Source organism: Gavia stellata, chromosome 6 (genome assembly GCF_030936135.1).
Source record: "Gavia stellata isolate bGavSte3 chromosome 6, bGavSte3.hap2, whole genome shotgun sequence".
NCBI classification, from domain to species: Eukaryota; Metazoa; Chordata; class Aves; order Gaviiformes; family Gaviidae; genus Gavia; species Gavia stellata.
In genome coordinates, this window is record NC_082599.1 from 433,467 (window position 1) to 456,996 (window position 23,530).

The window sequence follows — 23,530 nt, forward strand, 5'->3', positions numbered from 1 at the left end:
TACAGGCCGGCATCTCTTTGGCAGGTGTCCCCCCCGAAGGCACGGGGAGCACGGGGTGCCCGTCCCCGGCTGGGGACAGCGGCGTAGCTGCTGCCCTAATCCCCTCGCAGGGCGGCAGCGCGGGGGGCCTGGATGTGCCCGGCCCCGCAGCCGCGGACGGCTCACTGGCTGGCACGCGGTCACACTGGCATCGGCATTTCGTTGTACTCGTCCACACCTTCCCGCTCGTCAAAGATAGGCTCGGCCTCGTCCGCATCCAGCTGCGGGGAGATGGCGGCTGAGCGGGCAGCGAGAGGCTCCCCTTTCCCCACCGCCCACCCGCGTGGGGCCAGCCGTCACGGCCCACAGCCCCGAGCACCCACAGGGACGAGGGACGCAGTCGACCGCGGGACAGGGAGCAGGTACTTACATACTTCATCTCACGGTCAGTGAAGATACGGCTGAGCAGACACATGCGGAGTGGCACCGTGAGGATGAGGATGAAGGGGAAGGCCAGGGAGGCCACCGTGGACATGACGGCCCAGAGCACGGCCAGACATGCCAGCTGCAGCCCGGTGAAGAGGTGCATGCGCAGCGTGCGCACCTGCGTGGGGACGGGCATCAGTTCTGGGGGGAGCACGCGCGTGCCGGACCCCCGCGTCCGCCTCCCACCCCAGGCACAGCCTGCCCCCAGCAGTAGCCCCCCCACATCCAGGGCACGGCTCTCCACAGCCCTGCCAGGGTCTGGCCGCCCCAGAGGAACGGCCCTGTCCTGTCCCCCCGCTTTGTCCATTCCCTCGCCCCCCTAAAAAAGGCTTTGCCAGAGTCTGTCCTGCAGACGCCCCGGTGCCCCAAGCCCAAGGGTGCCCCGGGCTGGCGGCTGCCCCAGACGAGGGTCCCACCCCCCCCGGACCCCCCAGGGCCCTCCTCTGACCTTTTTGACGTAGGTGACATCGGGGTGGTGCTTGGGGGGCATCAGCAGCAGCTGCAGGCGCTCGTAGAACTGGATGCCGTTGAGGGAGGTGACGCCCATGTAGAGGAAGATCCCGAAGAGCACAGCCAGTGGGATCTGCCGCAGCAGGTCCCCGATGACGATGGACAGGCCTGGGCCAGAGCGGGGTCAGCCGCGGTGCCCAGGGAGGGGCCAGGGCTCACAACAGCCTCCTGGCCCCAATCCTCCCTGCCCAGTCGCCCCCCACGCTTGGGAAGGGTCCTGTGTCACTGGTGTCCACGTGGGACAGGGTGGCCGCACCGGCTTGCCCAGGGCTCAGGGCACCCCAGCTCTTGTGGGCTCAGCCCCCATGCTGCTCCCTGCACCGCCGCGGCTCCCCATGGCTCCCCGGCCCCCCACGGCCATGCAGGAGCTGGCGGTGGACCCACAGCCCGCAGGGCTGGACCTACCGACGAGCACAGCCACCAGCAGCCCGGTGACCCGCTGCTCCTTCACCTCCTGGATCTTGGGCTTGTCCCCAGGTGCCACAGCCTTGCTCATGACGGTGAGGGCGTTGGCGTGCGTGACGGAGCGCACTGTGGCCGCAGCGAGCCACGGCAGCCCGAAGAGTGCGAAGAAGCCGCCCATGGCCACGATGAGCAGGAGATCAAGGTGGAAGCCAGAGCCCTTCTGCAGCATCCGCTCCTTCTTGCTGATGATCAGCCTGGGCACAAGGGCAGACGGTCGGCATGGCTCGACAGGGCTTGGCACGGCATGGCACTGCAAAGCTTGGCACAGCTCAGCACGGCACGGCACAGTTCGGCACGGCACAGTTCGGCACGGCACAGCTCAGCATGGCATAGCACAGCTTGGCATGGCTCAGCACAGCTCAGCGCGGCACAGCTCGGCATTGCACGGCATGGTACAGCACGGCTTGACACGGCACGGCACAGCTTGGTACAGCTCGGTACGGCACACCCTGCCCCACTCGTGCCCCGCGCAGCCCCGCTGGGCCCCCAGCCCTGCCCCGCTGCGCTCACGTGGTGATCTGCGTCTCCATGAAGATGAGGATGAAGACGAGGACGGCGGGGAGGCCGCTGGCCACCATCATCCAGACGGGGAAGTCGCTCTTCTCGCCCAGGGGGTTGATCACCCAGCCCCGCTTGTCCGGGGCCGTCACCGAGAACCCGCTGGGCACGCTCAGCTTCTGCGGGGAGGGGGCGAGAAATGCTGGGGTGGGGGCACTGGCTCTGCCCGCCGGCGCGCAGCTCCCCCAGAGCGAGGGGTGCCGCGGGGCGTGGGGTGAGCCGTGGGAGGCACCAGGACCCGCCGCAGCCAAACTCAAAGGGCTCCCGGCAAAGCGGGGAGAGGAAAGGCGAGATGCCGGGAGCCGGAGGCGGCCCCGAGCGCCGTGGCGGGGACAGAGGGTGCTGCACATGCTGGGAGCCGCTGACCTGCAGCGGGGACGGCAGCAGGCGAGCGGGACCGGGGCCGGGCGGCACCAGGGCCCCACGGCAGGGTGCGAGGTGGGGGGGGTCCTGCCCAAGGGGGATGGTTGGGTGCTGACCTGCGTGTAGGTGTCCTGGATGCTGTAGTCCACCAGCACCATCACCAGGATGGCAATGGGCACCCCGAAGTCCCCGATGAGCCGCCGGATCTGAGGGCAGAGCAGCGTCAGCTCGGCCCCAGCCCCACTGCCCGCCCCACCCCGGCTCAGCCCTGCCCCCCCAAAGCTGGGCTCACCCCAGGGCCCCACGCAGCGCCCACGCCGCCGTCCCGCCTGCCCCACGCACCCGTCCGGGGAAGAACCGGCTGTTCTTGAACTTGCGCAGGAAGAAGGCGATGAAGAAGGTGCCGGCCATGAGCACCAGCGAGAGCAGCGCCGTGTTGGGCTGCCCCGTCACCTTGGCTGCGGCGCGGCCGGCCATGCCGTCGGCCGGGGCTGCGCTGGTGTTCCTCCACGCCTCTGCCTCCGCGCCCGTGCCGTTCGCCGGCAGGCAGCCATGCAGGGGGTGCTCCTGGAAGATCTGCAGCAGCGCAATGCTCAGGCAGGTCCTGCCTGTCCCCGTCCCACCGACGCCCCAGCCCCGGCCCCACCAGCTCACCTTGGCCAGTTTGGAGAAGGTCTCGTAGATGAAGATGAGGGAGATGAGGAAGGCGAAGATCTCCTGGGTGAAACGGGAGACGAAGCGCACCAGGAAGCTGCCCTCAAAGGCCACCATGACCAGCACGATGAGGATGAGCCAGAAGCCGATCCAGACGCGCCCCACCAGGTACTCCAGCTCGTTGGACGTGCAGAACTGCCGGTGCCGCGCGGACAGACGGACAGGCAGAGAGACAAGCAGGTGTCAGCAGGAGGGATGGCCGCAGGGCGGGAGCAGAGCCCTGGGCAGTGGGGCAGGGAGGGCCCGGGCAGTCGCAGTGGGGCCGGATGCCTGCCCCACGCTGGGAACACCCCACCTCCCGCCCCTGCCCGTGCTCTCACCGTGAAGAAAGCCTCCTCAAAGACAAGCAGGGGCCCCGAGAAGCCGATGACGAGCAGGGGCTGGGCACCCAGCAAGCAGAAGAGCACGCCCTGCAGCGACGTGGAGATGATCAGCTCAGACACCCCGATCAGGTCCTGCGTCTTCTCCCCTGCGGGCAGGACAGGCTCAGGCACGCCCGGCAGGACGGGGGGCCTTCGTCCCCAGCGCCACAGCTGATGGCCCCGGGCCCTGGCAGCTCCTACCCGCTCCCTCCTGCAGCGAACGCACGGGGCAGCACACAGCACCCACACCTGCGGTGCCCCCGTGCAGTGCCGTGCCCCCCAGCACTCACCCAGCAGCCCTCCGAAGGTGATGGCCGGTGACAGCGCGGCAAAGTAGATGAAAATGACGGCCGCAATGCACTGGGGGTTCAGCGCATCCCTGAAGTCGCTCAGGTACTTGGGGTACCGCCGCCGCACGTCCCGGATCAGCCCCCCAAAGGGCCGGCCCGTGCGCCGCAGGGGGTCATCCTCCTCCTCGCCCTCACCCTCCACCACCTTCAGCTTCAGCAGCGCTGCACCCCGCGGACAGACAGATGGACGGACGGTGAGACCCCGCCAGCCGGGTGCCCCCACCCAGACCCTGCCCCAGTCCCGCCCGGCCGGCACCTTTCTCCTCGGGGGACTTGGGCTCCAGCAGCAGCCGCCGCTCCTGCTCCTCCCTCTTCTTCAGCATCTCACGCTGGAAGTGGGCGACGCTGCGCAGCAGCTCCTCGCCCTGCACCTCGGAGGGCGGCAGCACCACGCTGCAGTCCAGGAACTCGTTGATGGCGTTGAGGAGGTCGTGGCGGTCGTCGGCCAGGTACGCGGCCTCGTGGAATTGCTGGCGGGGCAACGGCGGGGTCAGAGCACCCGTGGGGCCCCCCGAGCCCAGCCCCGGGGGCACGGCCCCGGCAGGGACCCAGCACCCACCTTGTCGGACATGAGGGTGGAGATGGAGCGCCCGATCTCGTGGTAGTCCATGTGGGTGCTGCTGGGGCCCAGCAGCACGAAGAGGAACCGCACGGGGACGGGCACCTCCAGCACCGAGTCCAGCTCCACCGCCTCCTGCAGCCGCACGAAGGCCATGGTGGGCTGGTCCAGGAACTCCACGCAGCCTGGGGGGGCACAGGGGGTCCCCGTGGGGCGCAGGGGGTCACCACGGGAGCCCAGCACACGATCCCCAACCCCCCTACCCTGCCCAGCCCCCGCCACCCCTCCATACCCACAAGCACCACCGTGGCCTCGGCATTGTCCGGGATCTTCTCCAGCAGCTTCAGCTCGTGCTTGGACTTGGAGCGAGTGATGCCGGCCGGGGGCGTGGGGGTGAGGACCTCCCTCTGCGGAGACAGAGCGGGCAGCAGGGCTGGGGTCAGGGCCCCTCCCGAGGATGAGGAGCAGGCTGGGAGGAAGGCACGGGCAGAGGGCTGGGGACGGTGCGGCGCAGCCTCGGGAGCCAGGCTCACCTCCCGCTCCACGTCGATCCGTGTGTCATGCTCCACGGCGTGGCCAGCGATGAGAGGCTCGGTGACGGCCGGCTCGCTGCCCTCGGCCACGTGGTTGGTGCTGTGGTGGTGCACGAGCAGGGAGCCCAGGCTGCCGGCCGAGATGTTTCGAGGGAAGGAGAAGTCCTTCTCGTCGCTCGGGTGGCTGCAGGACAAAGCCAGGGCTGTCGGTGGCAGCCCGGTGGGAGAGTGGCTGGCAGCCTGGCACAGCCATCCCTGCCGGCACGCTGCACACCGGTGGCCCTGGGGACAGCGCTGTCCCCACGGCTGCGGGAAGCAGAGCCCGGCGGAGGGGGGGGCTGCGGGTTGCTGCCCCCCGCGCTCACCTGTGCTTGAGCAGCAGCGCCCGCAGCACGTTGGCGCGGTCCTCGGCCCGGATCTGGTCGGTGATGACCATCTGCTCCACCACCTGGTGAGCTACCCCCGGCAGCGTCTTCTGGTCCAGGTCGAGGAGCACAGCCCCTGGGCGAGGCGGAGGGGCTGCGGTGAGCGGGGCTGGGACCCCCCCACTCCCCTCCCCAGGTCCTGTGGAGCCATCCCTGCCTCCCTACCATGGGACAGGGTCTTGCGCAGCTCCAGGAGGCTGCGGAAGGACAGGGAGGCCACGTGCGGCTTGCCCCAGCGGTCTGTCTCCTCCTCCACGTCCTCCTCAAACTTGATCCAGCGCGCCGTCTCCTTCCACTGCAGCTCCTGGTTCTTGTCCACCACCAGCTCGTTCAGCTCCACGAACACCTGCCGGCACGGCCGGGTCAGTGCCGGGATGGCGGGGACCCTCCCACGGCACCAGGGCCGTGCGCAGGCAGCTCCCCTCCACGGTGCCCTGGGTGAGACGCGCCCACCCAGCCGCTCCCCGGGTCCTGCACCACGCTCCGGCTCCTCCGCTCTGCCACGGCCCCCAGCCCTGCCCACCCTCCCGGCTGCCGGGACCCCCACCTCATGGGGCTGCCGGTCCTGCTTGCGGTGCCGCGTGCTGGGCTCCTTGTGGTCCTTGCTGACGTGGACCACCTGCGCCTTGGCGCTCTTCCGGACGAGGTGCCGGCGCACCCCTGGCACGTCCTCAAAGCGGTGACCTGCCGGAGACGGGGGAGGACAGCGATGGCGGTGGGTGGGCGACCTGCAGAGCTCACAGCCCTGTGCCCCGAGCCCTGGTCCAGGGGGGCCACCGAGCCCCGGCACTGGGCATCCCGGGGGAGCCGTGGGCTGGCAGCCTGCCCAGGGCAGCTCGGAGCAGAGGGACCTGAGCCGTGTCCGGGCAAGGACCATCACAGCCCCGGGGTCCGTCAGCGCAGCAGGGTGGCACTCGGCATGGGAGACGGGGACGGGATCTGCGCACTGGAGAGTGCTGCGGCATGGAGGCGGTTGCCCAGCCGCTGCTTCTCCGGTGCCAGCGGTGACGAGCAGGAGCTGAGGTGGCCCCTTGCACCAGGGTCACCCAAGCCCCCCACACCAAGGGCTGCACGTGCCCGTCGGCACGTGGGATCTGCTGCAGCCAGCGCTCCGCAGGGAGCTCTGAGGCAGAAGCGTCACCTGCCACCCTGGGAGTCCCCAAGCTGCAAATCGCCAGAGGCTGGCGAGCACCCAGGGGAGGCACCACCATCGCGGCCGGCTCCAGCCGCCCTGGGCACCGGCTCCTGGCCACACTCCGCACGGACGTGAACCTGGCCCGTCCCCGGCGCCCCGGGAAGGGGTCCCCTGTGGCCGTACTCAGCGCCTGGAGTGGGGCCAGAGCCTGTGCCCAGCCCGGCTCTGCTGCAGCCACAGGGCGACCTGGCACTGCCAGACCCACCGGTCCCAGCCCCGCACTCTCCGGCGCACAGCTTGGCTCCTGCTGTGCCGACACTCACTCTTCATGTAGTCCAGGTCGGCCGAGGCCAGCGTCTGGGCCTCCGACTCGTCTGTCGGCATCTTCTGGTACCGGGCCTGCTCCGCGCCCGTCATGCTGCCGATCCGCCGCCGCTCGTGCAGGTTGTAGCTGCGGTGCCCGGGCTGCAACTTGGGAACGGGGCGACCGGGGGAGCCGGCCTCGGCAGCGGCCGCTCCCTCCACTGAACCTCCCTCCTCCACATCGGGGCTGCGAGGCAGGCGCCCACCTCAGAGCTGAGCCCCTGCTCTGTCCCCCCGCCCTGCCGTGGGGCAGCCGGAGGGGGCTGCCGGCCCCCCGAGAGCCCCAGCCCTGCCCAAACCCCAGGTCAGCCCCGGCCGCCGCTCACCTGCCTGCCTGGGCTTCCCTGGGGGACGTGGACCCACGGGGCTCTGGGGGGGAGCCGGGCAGTGCCGTGGGGGCTGCCGGCTCCTCCGCCCGGCGGTCGGTCACCTCGTCCTCCTGCAGGAAGAACTGAGACGGGGCATGGGAGGAACTGGCTGCCGTGGAGCCATGTCCCCCAGCCACAGCCGCCACCGGCTCCGGCTCCTCTCCAGGTTCGGTGCCCCAGCCGTGCCCAGCCGCCCGCCCCGAGAGCCCCCGGACTGGGGGGCAAAGCACTGCCCTCCGCACCCAGCCCTGCCCTCACCTGCACCGCCTCGGGCGGGCCGGGCTGCAAGAGCTCCTCCGCCGACCGCTCCGTCTCCGTGTCGCACGCCTCATCCTCATCCTCTTCAGCCTCCTCAATGGTGGGGGTCTCGCCAGGGACGGAGGCGCGGCAGTGCTTCTTCTTGCCCTTTTTTGGCACCCCCTTCTTGCGGCGGGTGTCGGGGGGCAGGTGCGTGGAGAGCGGGTGGTGGATGTGGTGGGACGACTGGCGGTGGTCTGCGGGGGACAGGGCAGGGTTGGCGCCCTGCCTGCTGCCTGCCCGCCTGCCCGCTGCCCCCCGGGCCCCACTCACACTCGAAGTCTTCCTCGCCGTAGCTGCGCCCGGCCTCCTCCGCGTTCCGGGGGTGCGCGTCGCACAGGATCTCCTCGAAGCGCTCCACACCCAGCGCCTTGTTCAGGTCCTTCTCCTCCTCCTCCTCCTCCCCGAACGTGGGCGAGCCGGCGCCCAGCGCCTCCTGCTCGGGCTGCGGGCCGGCAGTGAGGCTGAGCGGGCACTGGGCACTGCTGCCGGCCCCCAGCGTGCCCCGGTCACGCAGCCCCGCACGGTGGGCACCCCGGACGGCAGCTCTCCGGGGTCCCCAAAGACCCTGCACCCAAGGGACATGCCCGCTGGCACCCCATGGGCTGTGCACCCCGGCTGCGCCCGCTGCGCCATTTTCACCCAGCGCACCCCGTGCCCCCCAGCCTCAGCGCCGCGCTCCAGTGCCACGCTTCCCCTGCACGTACCCCAGCACCCCGGAGCCCTGCTCCCCCGTGCAGCCCGACCCGGCATCCCCAGCGCCGTGCGCCGGTGCCGTGCTGTCCCCGTGTACCCCCGGTATCCCCAGTGCCCTGCTCCCCCGTGCAGCCCCAACCCGGCATTCCTGGAGCCGCACTCCCCCCATGTGTACCCCAGCACCCCGGTGCCATGCTCCCCAGTAAGCCCTGACCCAGCACCCCCAGCGCCATGCCCTGGTGCTGTGCCCCCCCCCGTGTACCCCCGGCACCGTGCCCCGCTGCGGTACCCCCTGTGTACCCCAGCGCCCTGCTCCCCGCTCAGCCCGGACCCGGCACCCCCATTGCCGTGCCCTGGTGCCGTGCCCCGCCACGGGTGCTGTGCCCCCGTCCCGGCGCTGCTGGGTGCCGCTGGGTGCCCCAGCTGTGGGTGCTGGGGTGCAAGGGGGGGGACCGCTGGGCTGGGGGTGCAGGGGGTGCGGGGCTGCCGGGGGGTACAGGGGTGCAGGGCTGGGGGGGTCAGGGGGAGGCAGTGGGTGCAAAGGGGTGCGGGGGGGGGGGGTGCGGGTCTGGGGGGTGCGGGGGGGGGGGCGCGTCCCCGCCCGGGCGGTCCTACCTGAGTCATGGCGGAGCCGCGCTCCCGCCGCAGCTCCCGCAGCGCTTTATCGGGGACGGCGCGGCCCGGCCGGGGATGGGGCGGCGGGGGGGGGCGGCGGCTGCTTCCCCCGCCTCGCCAAATATTGACGGAGCCGCCCCGCGCCCGCCTCAAGGTGACAGCGGCGCGCAGAGGGCACCGGCTGCGCCCGCAGCATCGGGCTGCGCCGGCCCCCCCCGGCCGAGCTCCGGCCCCCCCCCCGGGGATGCACCGACCCGCCGGTAACGCGCGGCCCCCCCCGGCCGAGCTCCGCCCCCCCCCCCGCGGAATGCACCGACCCCCCCCGGAATGCACCGACCCCCCCCCCCGGGAATGCACCGACCCCCCCCGGAATGCACGGACCCCCCCCGGAATGCACCGACCCCCCCCCCGGGAATGCACCGACCCCCCCCGGAATGCACGGACCCCCCCCGGAATGCACCGACCCCCCCCCCGGAATGCACCGACCCCCCCCGGGAATGCACCGACACCCCCCGGAATGCACCGACACCCCCCCGGAATGCACCGACACCCCCCCCGGAACGCACCGGCCCCCCCGGAGGCACAGCCGCCCCCCGCCGGTGCACGGGCCCCCGGGAACGCACCGACTCCGCTCGCGGCCGCACGACGACCCCCCCTCGGGTGCGCACTGCCCCCCACCCCCCCGCCCGGTGCTGCACGGGCCGGGTCGGGCTGCACCGTCACCCCCGGGCTGTGCTGCCCCCCCCCCTCCCCGGTAATGCACGGCTTCCCCCCGGTAACGTGCTCCCCCCACCCGGTAAGGCGGGAGCTTTGCCCCCCCGGCACTGCTGGCGCTGCGCTGCCGACCCCCCCCCCACCCCGCCACGGCCCCCCCGGACCTGCCCGCAGCACTCAGCTCGGGGGGGGGGACGGGCCCTGCCCTGTCCTGCCCCCCCCAATGACCCCCCCGGGATGAGACAGGTCCCAGTCCCCGGGGGGGGCACCGGGAGGAGGGGGACGGGGAGGGACGGGGGGGACGGTGCTGCCCAGATGTGGTAGGGGGCCGGGGTGGGCACCCCCCCGGCACCGTCCCCTGCCGGGGCGGCGGGTGCCAGGCCCTGCCTGCTGGGACACCCCTGGGCAGCGGCCGTGGGGGGTGCCAGCCTCCCTGGGGACAGCCCGGCACCCTGAGTCGGTGCCCCACGGCACGTGCCTGGGCAGGACTGTGCCACAGTCCCAAACCCCCCCCAGCCCCCCCCCAGCCTGGCAACAGCCCAGCCCAGGCGTTGTGTCCTCAGGCAGAGCCGTGGTCCCCCGGTGACGGTCCCCACTGTGCGGTGACCCCAAAGCCCCCGCGCCCTGCCCGGGATGGGGGTGACAGGGAGCGAGCAGACCCTCGCCGTCCCATGGTACCCACCACCCGCGGCATCGAGGCCACCACGTGACAACGGCAGCGTCAAGCCACGTCCTCTGCCCACATCCCCCCGGTGCTGCCACGTCCCCTCCGCCGGCCCCTGACCCCCCTTCTGACACCCCACGGCCCTTCCAGACCCTCTGGCCACGGCCCAGCGCCCGCAGCGCTGCACCCCGTGAACCCACCGGTCTCTGTCCTCCCGCGGCACCCGGCGAGGCAGCCCCCCACCAGCCCCCAAACCTCCCTGCCCTGACCCCTCCGCACCCCCGTGCCCCGACTCCATCATCCTCCCAGCCCCAAAATAACCTTGGACTTGCTGCCTGTGCCGCGACCACGCCGTACGTCCCTGCCTTGCCCATGGCCCGGCTCCTCTGGCCCCCGGCGCCCTCACGCTGACCCTGCCCGCGGTGATGCCCAGGGCCCCCTCACCAAACCTGCCTCGTCCCCAGCCTGGCGTGATCGAGCGCCCATGTCCCCACGTGCACCGTGGCCCGGGAGGCCCCGCCAGCGGCCAGCGGGGCTGAGCTGCTCCCAAGCCAGCGCCCCATCCCGAGGCAATGCCCACGTCCCTGCGTGCTCGGCACGCTCCCTTGCCCGTGGGACGCCCGCGGCTCCGCCGGGCCCAGCTACAGCCCTGGCACAGGTGGGGATGGGTGCCCCTGGCCGGGAGCCAGCGGGATTAGTGACCTGCCAGTGCGGCAGCCCCGGTGAGGCCACAGCTTACCCGGTAGCCCACGAGGAAATCCATGGGTGTCGGAGCCACGGGGAAGGGGCCACAGGTCCCATCCCCGGTCACGTGCGCGGAGATGGGGACTTGCCCAACTGCACCGGGCAGTCGCGCAGCGCGACACAAAGGGTTAATCATTAACTCTGATCCCGGGCGAACCCACACAACGGCTGTGTGGCGCTGGCACTGCTGGCACCCCGCACAGCTGGGGCAGGCGAGCGGCACCGGCAGAGCCGGCGGCCCCGGCCCAACGTGTCCCGGCAGCACCTGCCTCAAGGGCAGCCACTGCTGCGGCACGGCTCAGCCTGCCCTAGGCTGGCTGCTGTGGGGCACAGCCCTGCCCCATGGCCGTGCAACAGGGCAGGTGCCACACTGCTCTGCCGGCACGCCACAGCCCTGCCCGGCGGCCAGGCAATGCGGCACTACCCCGTGGTGCAGCGTGGCGGGAGGGCCGTGCCGTGGCACCCCTTGCCCGGCCGGGCAGCGGCAGCGGGTGCAGCCCCACCGTGCCCCCCAGCAGCCATGGGGCCATGCCCGCCGCGGCACTTACGCTCTGGAAGGCGGAGGAGACGATGTGGTGGATCTCGGAGGACACCTGGGAGTGGGTCATGACGCTGGCGCGGCGCCCCGGGACGGCCGGCTTAGCCCTTCTCCTTCTCGCGGGGGCTCAGGGGACGCGGTCGGGGCAGCATAACCTGGGGGCAGAGAGGGGTGCTCAGGGCACGGCCGGTGCCCCCCCGGCTGCGCCCTGCCTTTCCCAGGCACCGGGTGCCACTGCCGCCCCCGGAGCAGAGCCGCGGGCAGGGGTCGGGGTCTGCCCCTCCTCGGCGTTTCGGGGGGCCGGGGTGAGGCGCGGGCAGGGCTGGCCCCAGGCCGGCTCCGGGCTGGTTTGTCTTGGCTGCCGGCGGGAGCGGGAGAGCGGGGGCCAAGACAAACGCCAGGAGGGGAGCGGAGCCGGGGCAGCGGGAGGGGACCCAGCCCCCCCGGCAGGACCCCGGGCACGCGCCCAGCCCCGCGGGGTGCAGGCAGGGTGCCAGACCCCCGGGGGGGCAGCAGCAGTGACTGCCCCCTCAGATGGACAACTGGTGACCAAACCACCCCCCCAGCCCTGCAAGCCCCCCAGCACCCCCATGCCGGCCCCCCACACCTGCCCACCGGCCATCTTCGCCCCACACTTGCCCCTCGGCAGCTCCCGGGCACCAGGCTGACCCCTCTGGCACTGGTGTGCCGGGTTTATTGCCGCGGGAGGTGGCCCCACGTGACGGCAGGGACCGAGGAGGGTGGTGACGGATGACTGCGTCTCACATGGGTGGCTCACCATCACCATCCTCGTCACCATCACCGGCACCCCTCCTGCCACGCCGTCCCCCATGGGCACCCTGGGGTGCAAGCATGGTGGCTGCCGTCAGGCTTGAGGAGACCCGGCTTCGGCACCTGCCAAGGCCACGGCTCCTCGAGCCTGGCGGCAGCACCGGATCATACCTTCTCCTAGGTTCAGCACTACCCGGCTCTGGCTGCTCCCTAATCCCCGCTCCCCATCCGGGGCCAGAGCCAGCACATCCACATTCCAGCCGAGCGAGCGCAGATTAGCCCATCCACCACGCCGCTCTCCTGGGGCGCCCGCCAAGCCGCAGCCAGCGGCCAAAACTTCCCCCCCCTACTCGGGATTGGCATCCCCCAACCTGTGCACCCCATAGAGCCATGCCTGAGAGGGGCTGGCTGCAGCCCCCCCACCGTGGCATCGGTAGCAGGGAGCCGATCCGGCACAGCTCCCATCTCACCAGTGCACCTGCTGAGACCCAGCGGAGCTGGAACTGGTGGGGAACAAGCCAGCGCCTCCATTCCCCCTCCCCAAATCGAGCCAGGACCCCCGAACCGCCTTGCAGGGAGACTCGAGGGCGGTGCCGAGGGGTCCCATCCCTGCACGGGGCACCCGGACTGGGACCAGCAAGCGGGGTGCAGGGGCTCTCCAGTGCCAGAGAGAGCAGCTGCCAGGAGCGGGGGGCTCCAGGGCACCGGAGCGGGGGGCAGAGCCCACGGGGAGGCTCATCATCAGCGAGCGACCAGCCGGGCACAGCCAGCACCTTTGTGCCACCCTGGCTGCACCGCGGGGACCCCACCAGCGTCACACCTGGGCCGAGCTCCCCGCAGGATGGTGCCCTCATCCCACCCATCGCGGGGATGCGGCACTGGGCCACCATGGCCGGCAGTGCTGGGGCTCTGGCACGGGAAGGCGCTCGCCACTCCCTGGCCCTAAGCAGCTTTTTGGGTTTAATCCCCTTGGCAGCTCGCAGGGATTAGAAGCCTGGGAACACACTTGGGATTGTTCTCGGGGAACGCCGAGCTGGGAAGCGGCCCCGAGCCGCGATCTCACCGGCTCTGGGTGCCGGGAAGCCAGGTGCCAGCCCCAGCACTGCCTGGGGGCAGCCAGCCGCCTGCCCCTCGCCCGAAACTGGGAGCTCCCAGCACCCTGCCCTGCCAGCCCCTTGCCCCCGGGCTGTGGCGGTGTCACCCTGGGGACCGGGGAGGACGGTGCCAGGGCAGGCTGTGCAGGGGACACGCGGCGCCTGGGAGCCCGTGGCCTGACCCCGCTGGAAAGGGTGACGGTGACCGGGAAGGGGGTGACTTCTGCTTTCCATGGTGGTGGCTGAGTCACCCGGCAGGCACGGCTGGGCAGCCGGCCGGGAACGGCTCAGCGGCTCGTGCCAGCCCTGCAGAGAAGAGCCCACAAGCCAGCCCGCACAGGGAGCTCCCGCGGCTGCCCCAGGCACCGCGCTGGGTGGGTGCCCACCTACCCTGCTGCCGGCCCCGCTCCCCAGGGCGCTCCTGCACCCCGGGATGGGGCGACGGCAGGGTGACAGGTCCGATGAGACGGGATGCCCAGCGGTTGTGGGGCTGCCCCACTGCAGCTTTGCTGGTGTCGGCACTCAGCACTGTGCCGCCGGCACCACACGGCTCCAGGCACCTGCAGGGCTGCGGTGCCACCACCTCGCCCTGCTCCGGGCCCAGCCGTTGGGGCTGTGCGCTCCGGCTGCGCCGTGCGGGGCCGGGCTGGCAGAGGGGCTGGGGCGGCAGCAGCGCCCGCAGCAGCGCCAGCCCCGCCGTGCCATGCCGCGCCCTGCATGCGGCCTCCCCGGGCCGGCGGCGCAGCACAATGGCCCCTTGTGCGAGGGAACAGGCCGCTCCGATAAGCGGGGCAGGTCCGCAGATATGGCCACGGGCTGCCAATGCCGCGCCGCTAATTACCAGCTGGCTCCGATCAGCGCCTGTGCGCGAGCCGGCTCGGCGGCTCCCGCCGGTGCCGGAGCTGCATTCCTGGGACCGGCCTCGGCCTGCCCGCCTGATCCGCTGAGGCGATTAGAGGGCCCGGCCCCACGCCCCACACCGCTGTGGGGGCTGCCCCACGGGGCCCGTGCGCCCCCGGCCCCCTCCTGCGCCCAGCCCCACCACCGGCATCGCGCGGGCCGGGAGGGGAGGCCAGGCCGGCGGCAGGTTGAGCAAGGCGGGAAGTGAGGCAACGCTGCCGCCAGCCCTTCCGCGGCCGGGGCGTCCCCGTCCGCAGCACGGAGCCAAAACCCTGCAACGGGGACGGCACAGGGAGCGGGGGGAGCCGGGGGGGAGCCCTGGGGTAGCCAGAGCCCAGCTGCCCACTCCCCTGTGCCGGTGCCACGGGAACCCCCCTGCCGCCGGCAGCACCACACCTCCTCGCACCACGTCACCCGGGCTGGGGATGAGTTGGCAACAGCAGCACCGGGAGAAGGTCCCCGACGCGGGATCAGCACACAAACACACGCAGACACACACACGTGCCGTGCGCGTTTGTGCCCGCGGCCAGAGGCGAGGCTGACGGCGACCACCATGCCGCATCTGGTCGAGAGCCGGCGGAGCCACATTTGCCGGCCTCCACTCATGCACCGCCTGGCTGACACCCCAGTGACACACAACACACGGTGACCCGCGCCATCCTCCCGCTGGCAGCCGCCCCCCGGGAACTGCTCGTGTCCCATTTCCAGGCGAAATCACGGCAGGGTGAGCCTGGTGCGGGTCGGGCTGCGCCCATCACGCCGAGCGGACATGCCCCGTGCTCCCCAGCCTGCCCGGCACGGCGAGGCTGCGCCCCGGCCCCGTGGAAGGGGAGAGCGAGGGGTCCCGGCCCCGTGGCCCCGGCCACGCAGACCCCACGTCCCAGCCCGGGGACAGGGACGGCTGCCCCAGGGGGGCTCTGTGCCCCCCAGGCCTGTCACCCCATTCTACCCTTGCCATCTCTGCCTGCTGCCAGCAGCGATGCTGCACTGGCTCCTGGCTCCCCGACAGGCACAGGACCTCCCCAGGCTCCTCAGCTGGGACGGGGGACACCAGCACGGGCCACCCTGCCCTGCTGCGGGCGCTCACCGGAGCCCGTCCTCGCTGCGGCGCAGGGTTCCAGAGCACCCGAGCAGGGGCCACGGCGCTCAGCCACCACAGGTTGACACTCGCTGCCCGCAGCCTGGCAGGATGGGCTCCCCCGTCACCCGCTGCCGTCGGGAGCGCAGCCTGCAGATGCTGACCAGGCTCGGAGCCGCAGCCGGCACTGCCCCTGGGGCTGCACCAGCACCCTCTCCCCCACGGGCAGCACCCCAAGGCAGAGCTGCACCTGGACCCCGACGATGCCCAGGCTCTGCTGCACCACCGGGCAGCTCCAGCGTGCACCGCCGGCACCCACACTGGCCATGCGCTGGCTTCCCACCTGCACGGGCAGGGCACGAGCCCCAGCTCCCTGCACCCCGAAACGGAGAGCAGTGCCGGGGGGGGCCGGCGGCGTGCCCTGAGGGCAGGAGACCACCCAGAGCCCCCAGCAGCCCCTCGCTTCCCAGGCAGCACCCATGCCCCGCGCCCAAGGGCCGGTGGCTGCCGAAAGCGGGGGGCTCGTGGGCAGGCGGTGCAGCCACCCCCCGCACAGCCGGGGAGCCCAGCGCCGGTCCCCAGCTGGCTCCGCGGGGTCTGCGTGGCACAGGGCGCAGCTGCTCCTGGCCCCCCGCTCCCTCCTGCCCAGCTCACCTGGCTGCACCGGGAGACCCCCGGGAGATCCCGCCGCCCCGAGCGCCTCCAGGATGCCCACCTGGGGGCCAGCACCCCCTCCATCGCCGCAGCGGACACCGCGGGACGGAGCAGGGCTGGGACAACGCTGCCCGCGGCACAGCTCCCGCCCCGGCAGAGGTTTTCTAGACACTGCAACTTTAGAAGCTGCCACCAAAAATATCCTTCCCCCACCCACCCCGCGCACCCCCCGCCCCGCGACCTCGAAACCGCCGGATCCGGGAGATGAATCACGGCACTGAGACTCCGCGCCCACGCCCATGCTGGTGCCACTGCCGTGCCAGGGGACTGGCCCTGGGGGGGATGGCAGGCAGGGGGGGCCATGGGCAGGGGCTGCCCCACGGACCCCGCAGGATGGGGCCCGGCAGCATGCTCCCTCCCACCGCAGCTGCCGGCCCCCCACCACCCCACCGCCACAGCCCCCTTGCCAGACCGGGAGAGGCCAGGACCCCCCGTGCAGCACCGGACCCCCCACGAGAGGCTCCTGCCGCCCCAGCCGGCGGTCCCCACCGCTGTCCCCGGCCCAGCCCTGGGAAGGGGAGGCACAGCTGCCACCCCCACGGACCCGCTGCCGCGGTGCCGGGCTCCGCGTGCCACCCTGGGACGTGCACCGGCACTGACCCCTTGGTCCCCGGTGGCTGCCGTGGGGTCCTGGCCATGGGGAGGGCTGGGTGCAGCCCTCCGCACCGTCAGTCGTGGCAGGGCCAGGGGCCGTACACCCACCCACCCGCGGCTGCCCGGAGGCTGGAGAGGCGTGAGCCCGGCCATGCCGCTCTTGTCCCCCGCCAGCCCCGGCACGGGCAGGCGGTTCTGCCCCACTCACCCCATCGCCCACCGACCCGGCAAGGCTGCGGCTTCCCGCGGAGGCTGCTGGGCGCCTGTCCAGCCGGTGGGCGTCCCCCGGGACAGGCACCTGCCCCAGCGGGAGACGAAGCGAGGCCGTCGGCACGGCGGGGCCCTCGGCCAGCACGGCTCCTCCGGCTCCCTCTCCCACGGGCCGAGCCCCTGCCCTCCGCCGCAGGGCCGGAGCGGGGCTGGGGGCAGCGGGCAGCGGGCAGCCGCACTCTGCCCCGTCGCACCGCGAGCTGCCGAGCGCTGGCCGCCACCGGGAGCTTTTATACCGGCGCGGAAGAAAAAAAATCAGCAGCGGCGGCAGCAGCGGGAGTCTTTGTTTCAGCAAGCCTGCACCAGGCCACTTTATCCAAACAGAGCGGCGGTGCCAAGTCCCGGAACGGCTCCTCGGGCAGCCCCACCTCTGCGCCGCGGCTCCCGCTGGGCACGGGGGCAGCCAGCGGCGAGAGCCGGTGGCCGGGGATGGGCGAGTGCCAATGGAGAGGCCGCGCTCCTGCCCCGCAGAGCAGCTGGTTTGGGGGGCCAGGGGGGACACGGAGGGGACACAACCCCACAGCCCCAGGAGCGCAGGCAGGAGCCGGCACCGGGGGCTTCGCCCACATGGGCACAGTGCTCGGGGTCCCGTGACGGGACAGGCACCACGACATGCTGGGTGTGGGGCGGGCAGATATGGGGCAGAGAGTGGGGAGGAGCCGGGGGCAGCCTGTGCCCCCCCGCCGGCTTCGGCGCCCCCGCAAGCCCCAGCACAGCGTCCTCGGGCAGCCAGCCCGGTCCCTGCGGCCACCCGGTCCCCTCTAATGACAGGGCTGCGCTTACGGGGGCCGCGCTGGGGACCACGGCCAGACTCCCCCACCCCGCAGCTCGGCATGGGGACCCGGCCAGGTGGCGGCTCCCACGGCCCCCTCCCTTCCGCCGGCATCCCCGGGCAGGGGTCACCGCTGCGGGGCTGGGCCACCCCCCCATCCCATCCGTGGGACGTTGCAGGGGACGGGGGCGGCTGGAGCGTCCCCCATGCCATCCCTGGGATGGGACAGGACAGGGCGGGATGGGGGACGCTCCTGCCGCCCCTGTCCCCTGCAATGTCCCTGCCCACCCTGGGGAGCCCCGAGCCCACCCTGCGGCACTCGCACCGCTCTGGCTGCAGCGGCGCGGAGCAAAGCTGGGCAGGGAGAGGCTGCGCAGTCACGGGGTGTCCCTCACCGGTGCGGGGACCCCCCAGAGCCGGCCCCACCGTGCGCCTTCACCTACAGACACCGACGGCAGCGTCCCTCGGGAGGGCACGTGGCCGGGCAGGACCCCGCACCTGCGAGGTACAGGCAGAAGGGCAGCGAGGGGGGCGCAGCCGGAATCCTCCCGCAGTGGCGCGGGGCAGCACCGGGGGGCTGGGGAGCAGCGAGGGGGTGTGGGGCAGAGCCCACCCACCGCAGCCCCTGCCTGGGCTTGGGGCCAGCCCTGCCCTGGCTCCTGGCCCCCAGTTCCGGAGGAGGCCGGGGCGGAAGGGCTGCCCGCGGGAGGCGCAGGCGCCAGCGCCAGGAGGGTTGTTAGGGCGATCAAATCCCGCGCTTCTGGCAGCCGCTTGAAGCGGTGCAGCGACCCCGAAGGGCACGACAGCGGGGCTGGGTGGCCCCCACCGGCCTTGGGGCTGAACCCCCGGCGGGACCCCACGGGTCGTGACCAGAGCCGCCACACAGAGGGAAGGGGGACGGACCCCTCCCCGCAGCCCCGGGGACCACCACCGAGCCGCCGACACAATTCCCCCCCAGAGCAATCCTGTCTCCTGACGCGAGATCAGAGACCGCGGGGGTCTCTCTGGCAGGAGAGGTGGGGCGCAGCCCCGTTTGCCCCTGGGGACCAGCTCTGGCCCCGTCCCTGCCCGCACCAAGCGGCTCAGGGGCAGCCGTAGGTGCCGTGTCCCCCAGGACCTGCTGCCCCCCCGTCCCGAGGACCCGACTCAGGGCAGCGCCGTCCCCGCTCCGGGGCCGTGGGAGCCCACGCCAGAGCGTGAGTGGGAGAGCAGCGGGGCTGGACCCGTGCCCGGCGTTGCTCAACCCCTGGCAGAGTTTCGCAAGTGGGCAGCACCGCTCACCACCCAGCACGGCACATGGCGGCTCCCGGCAAGCGCCGTGCCGGGTGGGCGCGAACCCCTGGGCGGCGGGGGATAGGGACGCCCGTGGGGACGCGCCGGGATGGGGCTGAGCCGCAGGACGCTCCCTCCGCTCGGAGGGAGCCAGTGGGCGCGGGACGGCCGCAGCCGGCTGGTCGACGGGGCGGCACACGCCGGGTCCGCTCCCCGGCCCCACGTTTCTCACCTGCCGAGGGTCGCTGTCGGGCTCAGCGGGCGGGAGGGAAGGGCATGGAGCCGCCGGGCACCCGCTGGAAGAGAAAAAGACGAGAAGAGCTGAAGCGTGGCGGCAGCGTGATCCCAGCGCTCCCGCCTCCCGCAGCGTCCTGGCGGGAAGGGGCCGAGGTGCGACGTCCCAGCCGGCAGAGCCGTGGCAGCTGGCTGCGGGGCGGCAGGAGGGGAGCCCGGGAGGGTCCTGGGGGGTCCCGGGGGATGCCAGCAGGCGGGGGGGCACCTCCACCCCGGCCGGAGGAGCCGGGGCACCCAGGAGGGCGCGGGGGGCGGCACGGAGCCCCCCGGCCCCCCCGCCCGGGACACGGCCTGCGGCCCCCCCCGCTTCTCCCCCGCCCCGGGCTCCCCCCGTCCCGCGGCTGGGCCCCCCCAGGGGGTCCCCGAGGAGGCGGCGGGGGGAAGCGGGGCCGCGGCCGGGCCGGGACTCGGTGCCCCGGGAGGAGCCGCTGGGCCGGTGCAGCGCCCCGGGGTCCCGTCCCGGGTGGGGTGGGGGGGCCGGGCCCGGGGCTCCCGTGGGGCTCAGGTCGTGCCCGCACGGGGGGGGAGCGGCAGGGGCAGGGTGCGGGGCACGGCGGGGCGGCAGCGGGGAGCGGCACCGGCGGGGCGCGGGCGGCACCGGGCGGGCGGGCAACACCGGGACGGGACCGGGACGGGACGGGACGGGACGGGACGGGACGGGACCGGCCCTGCCGCACCCCGCCAGCCCCGCCGCCTCCGGGGGCGCCCGCGCGGCTCCCGCTCCCGGCCCCGCCGCTTACCGGAGAGTCCCGCCGCGCCGGGCGGGTCTGCGCGGCCCCGCGGGGCGGAGCGGCAGCGGGAGCGCGCCGGGGCGGGGCGGGGCGGGGCGGCACCGGGCGGGTCCGCACCGGCACTGGCACCGGCGGGCGCGGTCACCGTCCCCCCGCGGGCCCCGCATGGAACCCCGCCGCGGCCGGGTCCGGTGCCGCGATGCCCCGGGGAGGGGCGGGCGGTCCCGGGGATCGAACCCGGAACCTCGGAGGGCGCGGGGGGGCGGTGGGGGGGTGAAGGTGTGGCTGGGGGCGTGGCCGGCGCCGGGAGGGGTGGTGACGGATGCCGGGGGCGTGGCCGGCGCGGGGGCTGCCGGGAGGTGTGGCGCGGGCGTGGCGGTCGCGGGGGCTGCCGGGAGACGTGGCGGAGGGGGCGTGGCCGGTAGGGCCTGCCGGGAGGTGTGGGCGGAGGGGGCGTGGCGGTCGCAGGGGCTGCCGGGAGGTGTGGCGGAGGGGGCGTGGCGATCGCAGGGGCTGCCGGGAGGTGTGGCGGCGGCGGCGGCGGGGCCGGGGCGGCGGGGCCGGAGCGGAGCGCGGCGCGATGCAGAAATACGAGAAGCTGGAAAAGATCGGGGAAGGTGCGGCCGGGGCCGGGGCCGGGGCCGGGGCCGGGGCCGGGGCCGGGGCGGTGCGGGAGGGCCCGGGTGGGTGCGCGGCCCGGGGCCGGGGGCCCGGTGCGGCGGTGACCCGGCCCGGCCGTGACCCGGCCTCCCGCAGGCACCTACGGGACCGTGTTCAAGGCCAAGAACCGGGAGACGCACGAGATCGTGGCGCTGAAGCGGGTGCGGCTGGACGATGACGACGAGGTGAGGGTGGGGGGCCCGGGCCGGGGGCTCGGGGCCGGGGCCGGTGCCGGTGCCGGGCCCCCCCGAGCCCCCCCGAGCGCGCCCCTCTCTCGGCAGGGCGTGCCCAGCTCGGCGCTGCGGGAGATCTGTCTGCTCAAGGAGCTGAAGCACAAGAACATCGTCAGGCAAGGGGGGGGGGGCTGCGAGGCGGGGGGTGGCGGGGGGCCGCCCCCCCTCGGGTGCCCCCGGGGCCGGCGGGGAGCCCCGTCCCCCTCCCCGGGGCCGGGCGGTGCGGGGCCTCAGGCTCCCCCCCTCCCCTCGCAGGCTCCACGACGTCCTGCACAGCGACAAGAAGCTGACCCTGGTCTTCGAGTTCTGCGACCAGGTGGGTGCCGGTGCCGGAGCGGTGCCGAGGCCGGGGTCGCTGCTCCCGGCCCCCGCCGCCCCCTGACGCGGCCCCCGCTCGCTTCTCCCCAGGACCTGAAAAAGTACTTCGATAGCTGCAACGGGGACTTGGACCCAGAGATCGTCAAGGTGCGTTTGGGAGGGCTCTGGAAGCCCTCGGGGGACCCGCTGCTCCTCCCGCCCCGGCTGCGGCATCGTGGGCTGTCACAAGAACCGGAGCGCGGCGTCGGAGGGGCTGATGCGTCCCGCCTGAGCCCGCGCTCTTTCCCGCAGTCGTTCATGTACCAGCTGCTGAAGGGCCTCGCCTTCTGCCACAGCCGCAACGTCCTGCACCGAGACCTCAAACCCCAGAACCTGCTCATTAACAGGGTGAGGGCCGGCGAGCGGGCGGCGGCCGGGGCTGCGTGCCGGCATCAGGCGCCCTGGCTGAGCCGGGAGTGGGGTTGTGCCGGGGAGCGGAGGGCTGTCTGTCCCCAGCTCGCGGCTCTGTCTCTCCCTTGTGTTTCTGGTCAACGGGAAAGGGCGAAGGGTCTGGAGCAGCAGCTGCCGCCCGCCCCGAGGCGTGGGGCAGGCAGCAGGACGGGGCGTCCCCTGCGAAGTCCCACTGACACGGTGCTCTCGCTGCAGAACGGGGAACTCAAACTGGCTGACTTTGGCCTGGCCCGGGCCTTCGGCATCCCCGTGCGCTGTTACTCGGCGGAGGTGAGCTGGGAGGTCTGCGCTTTCGCTGGAGGCCTTCCCCGGGACGGGGGGGGCTCGGCCGTCCCATCCCCCGGCTGGCTGAGCATCTCCCCTGTCCCTCTGCGCAGGTCGTCACGCTGTGGTATCGGCCCCCGGACGTGCTCTTCGGTGCCAAGCTTTACTCCACCTCCATTGACATGTGGTCAGCCGGCTGCATCTTCGCAGGTAGTGCCGGCACAGGGGGCTGCCGGCACAGGGGGCTCCGGCTGCCGGCGCCGTGGGGCCGCAGGGCTCATCCCCTCTCTTCCCTAGAGCTGGCCAACGCGGGGCGGCCCCTGTTCCCGGGGAACGACGTGGACGACCAGCTGAAAAGGATTTTCCGATATCCTTCCGGTGCCGCGCGGGGGCTGCGGTGGGGGGGGGGCGCACCCCTCTCCCGGGCCGGGGAACAGGAGGGGGCTCTGCCCCGGTGAGGCAGGGGCGGGCTGGGTGATGGGTGGCTCCAGCGGTGGCCCTTGACCGCTGCCGTCCCTACGCTGCTGGGAACCCCCACGGAGGAGCAGTGGCCGGCCATGGCCAAGCTGCCGGACTACAAGGTGAGGCCGGGGCGTGCGGGGGGGCCGGGGCGGGGGGCCGGGCGGCCGGGGCTCACCTCTCTGTCCCCAGCCCTACCCCATGTACCCCGCCACCACCTCCCTGGTCAACGTGGTCCCCAAGCTGAACGCCACCGGCCGGGACCTGCTGCAGGTGAGCGCTCTGCCCGTCCCTCCTGCCCGCACCGCAGGGCTTCCCCGGGAGGGAGACGGGGGTTTTGGCCTCTTGGGGTGGGTGCCCTCTCCCCTCGCAGCCCCACGCCTGTCTGGGGCGGCTGTGGGGCGGGGGGGGCCGTGGCTCGCCCCCCCTCGGCCTCACCTCCTGCCTCTCCCCCCCCCCAGAACCTGCTGAAGTGCAACCCGGTGCAGCGGATATCGGCAGAGGAGGCTCTCCAGCACCCCTACTTCACAGACTTCTGCCCTCCCTAGGGCCCCCCCGGCGCTGGCCCGGCCCCACGCTGAGCCGGGGGGCAGCACCCCGGCTCCTGGCACGCTCCTGGCAGCGATGGGGAGGGGACAGCCCCCCAGGGCAGCGGTGGGGGGACGCGAGGCGAGGAGCAAGGTGCCGGCACCCCAGAACCGCAGCCCCCTCCCCAGCCCCGTATTTATTAGGTTTTTTTAACCCAACGCCGCTCCGGTTCTGCCCCAGCTGTGGGGCGCTGGTGGGGCCCCCCCGACCCCCCCACCCCCCGGCGGGGCCGGGGCTGCTCCCGGGGCTGGCCGAGAGCGCACGGAGCCCACCACGGGCCCATGGTGCTGGTGGAGGGGCAGGACCCTCCGGGACCAGGCACGGGGACCCCAGTGGGGTGGGACCCCCCACTCCTCCTCTCCCCCCTCCTCCTCCTCCCCCCTGGCCCCCTCTCCAGCAGGGGAGGGGGTCCCAGGTGCCAGCTCCCCAGGGCGGGGAGGGCACCCCATTTCTTTTCTACCATGCTGCTGTACGTGGGTGAACGTGCGTGTTTGTTACCTCCATAAAGAGCTTCCCGCTCCCCAGCGCCTGCCGCCTCCTTCCTGGGGCACTGGGGACCCCCCGGCTGCCGCGTACCGGCCCCCCACCACCCCCAGCCCCACGGCACGGCCCTGTCCCTGTCCCCCCTGC

The 23,530-nt window shown here is 73.3% G+C and overlaps 2 protein-coding genes across 4 annotated transcripts; one reads left to right on the forward strand and one right to left on the reverse strand.

Annotated features, from left to right (window-relative positions):
- Nucleotides 1–149: 149 nt before the first annotated feature.
- On the reverse strand, nt 150–11,508 carry SLC4A2 (solute carrier family 4 member 2). Of its 2 annotated transcripts, XM_059819153.1 has the most exons (23): nt 11,449–11,508; nt 8,605–8,646; nt 7,741–7,867; nt 7,429–7,664; nt 7,129–7,253; nt 6,763–6,989; nt 5,852–5,988; nt 5,470–5,650; nt 5,245–5,380; nt 4,880–5,063; nt 4,639–4,753; nt 4,347–4,531; nt 4,044–4,257; nt 3,728–3,949; nt 3,396–3,544; nt 3,016–3,210; nt 2,704–2,937; nt 2,478–2,567; nt 1,951–2,117; nt 1,381–1,634; nt 914–1,083; nt 410–583; nt 150–260 (listed from the first exon to the last, which is right to left on the reverse strand). In XM_059819153.1, the coding sequence occupies exons 1-23, from the start codon at nt 11,506–11,508 to the stop codon at nt 180–182; spliced, it is 3,705 nt and encodes a 1,234-aa protein (XP_059675136.1). In that variant the 3' UTR covers nt 150–179. The 2 variants fall into 2 exon arrangements, with proteins under 2 accessions (XP_059675136.1, XP_059675135.1); XM_059819152.1 differs by lacking the exon at nt 8,605–8,646 and having other exon boundaries at nt 7,741–7,912.
- Nucleotides 11,509–20,507: 8,999 nt separating this feature from the next.
- Nucleotides 20,508–22,906, forward strand: CDK5 (cyclin dependent kinase 5). Of its 2 annotated transcripts, XM_059819162.1 has the most exons (12): nt 20,508–20,545; nt 20,685–20,773; nt 20,870–20,937; nt 21,077–21,137; nt 21,230–21,286; nt 21,431–21,526; nt 21,785–21,859; nt 21,967–22,063; nt 22,151–22,220; nt 22,374–22,434; nt 22,505–22,585; nt 22,774–22,906. In XM_059819162.1, exons 1-12 carry the CDS (start codon nt 20,509–20,511, stop codon nt 22,858–22,860), a joined length of 879 nt encoding a protein of 292 aa, XP_059675145.1. In that variant the 5' UTR covers nt 20,508; the 3' UTR covers nt 22,861–22,906. The 2 variants fall into 2 exon arrangements, with proteins under 2 accessions (XP_059675145.1, XP_059675146.1); XM_059819163.1 differs by lacking the exon at nt 21,431–21,526.
- Nucleotides 22,907–23,530: the final 624 nt, after the last annotated feature.

Bases quoted from the DNA above. Each gene is read 5' to 3' on its own strand.
- SLC4A2 (XM_059819152.1), bottom strand. From the start codon at position 11,508: ATGACCCACTCCCAGGTGTCCTCCGAGATCCACCACATCGTCTCCTCC. The intron at 7,665-7,740 runs GTGAGTGGGGCC...TGTCCCCCGCAG, and splicing joins CGGCGAGGAAGACTTCGAGT to ACCACCGCCAGTCGTCCCAC. The intron at 5,064-5,244 runs GTGAGCGCGGGG...TTTGTCCTGCAG, and splicing joins GCGCTGCTGCTCAAGCACAG to CCACCCGAGCGACGAGAAGG.
- CDK5 (XM_059819162.1), top strand. From the start codon at position 20,509: ATGCAGAAATACGAGAAGCTGGAAAAGATCGGGGAAG. The intron at 22,221-22,373 runs ATATCCTTCCGG...TGCCGTCCCTAC, and splicing joins CAGCTGAAAAGGATTTTCCG to GCTGCTGGGAACCCCCACGG. The intron at 22,586-22,773 runs GTGAGCGCTCTG...CCCCCCCCCCAG, and splicing joins CCGGCCGGGACCTGCTGCAG to AACCTGCTGAAGTGCAACCC.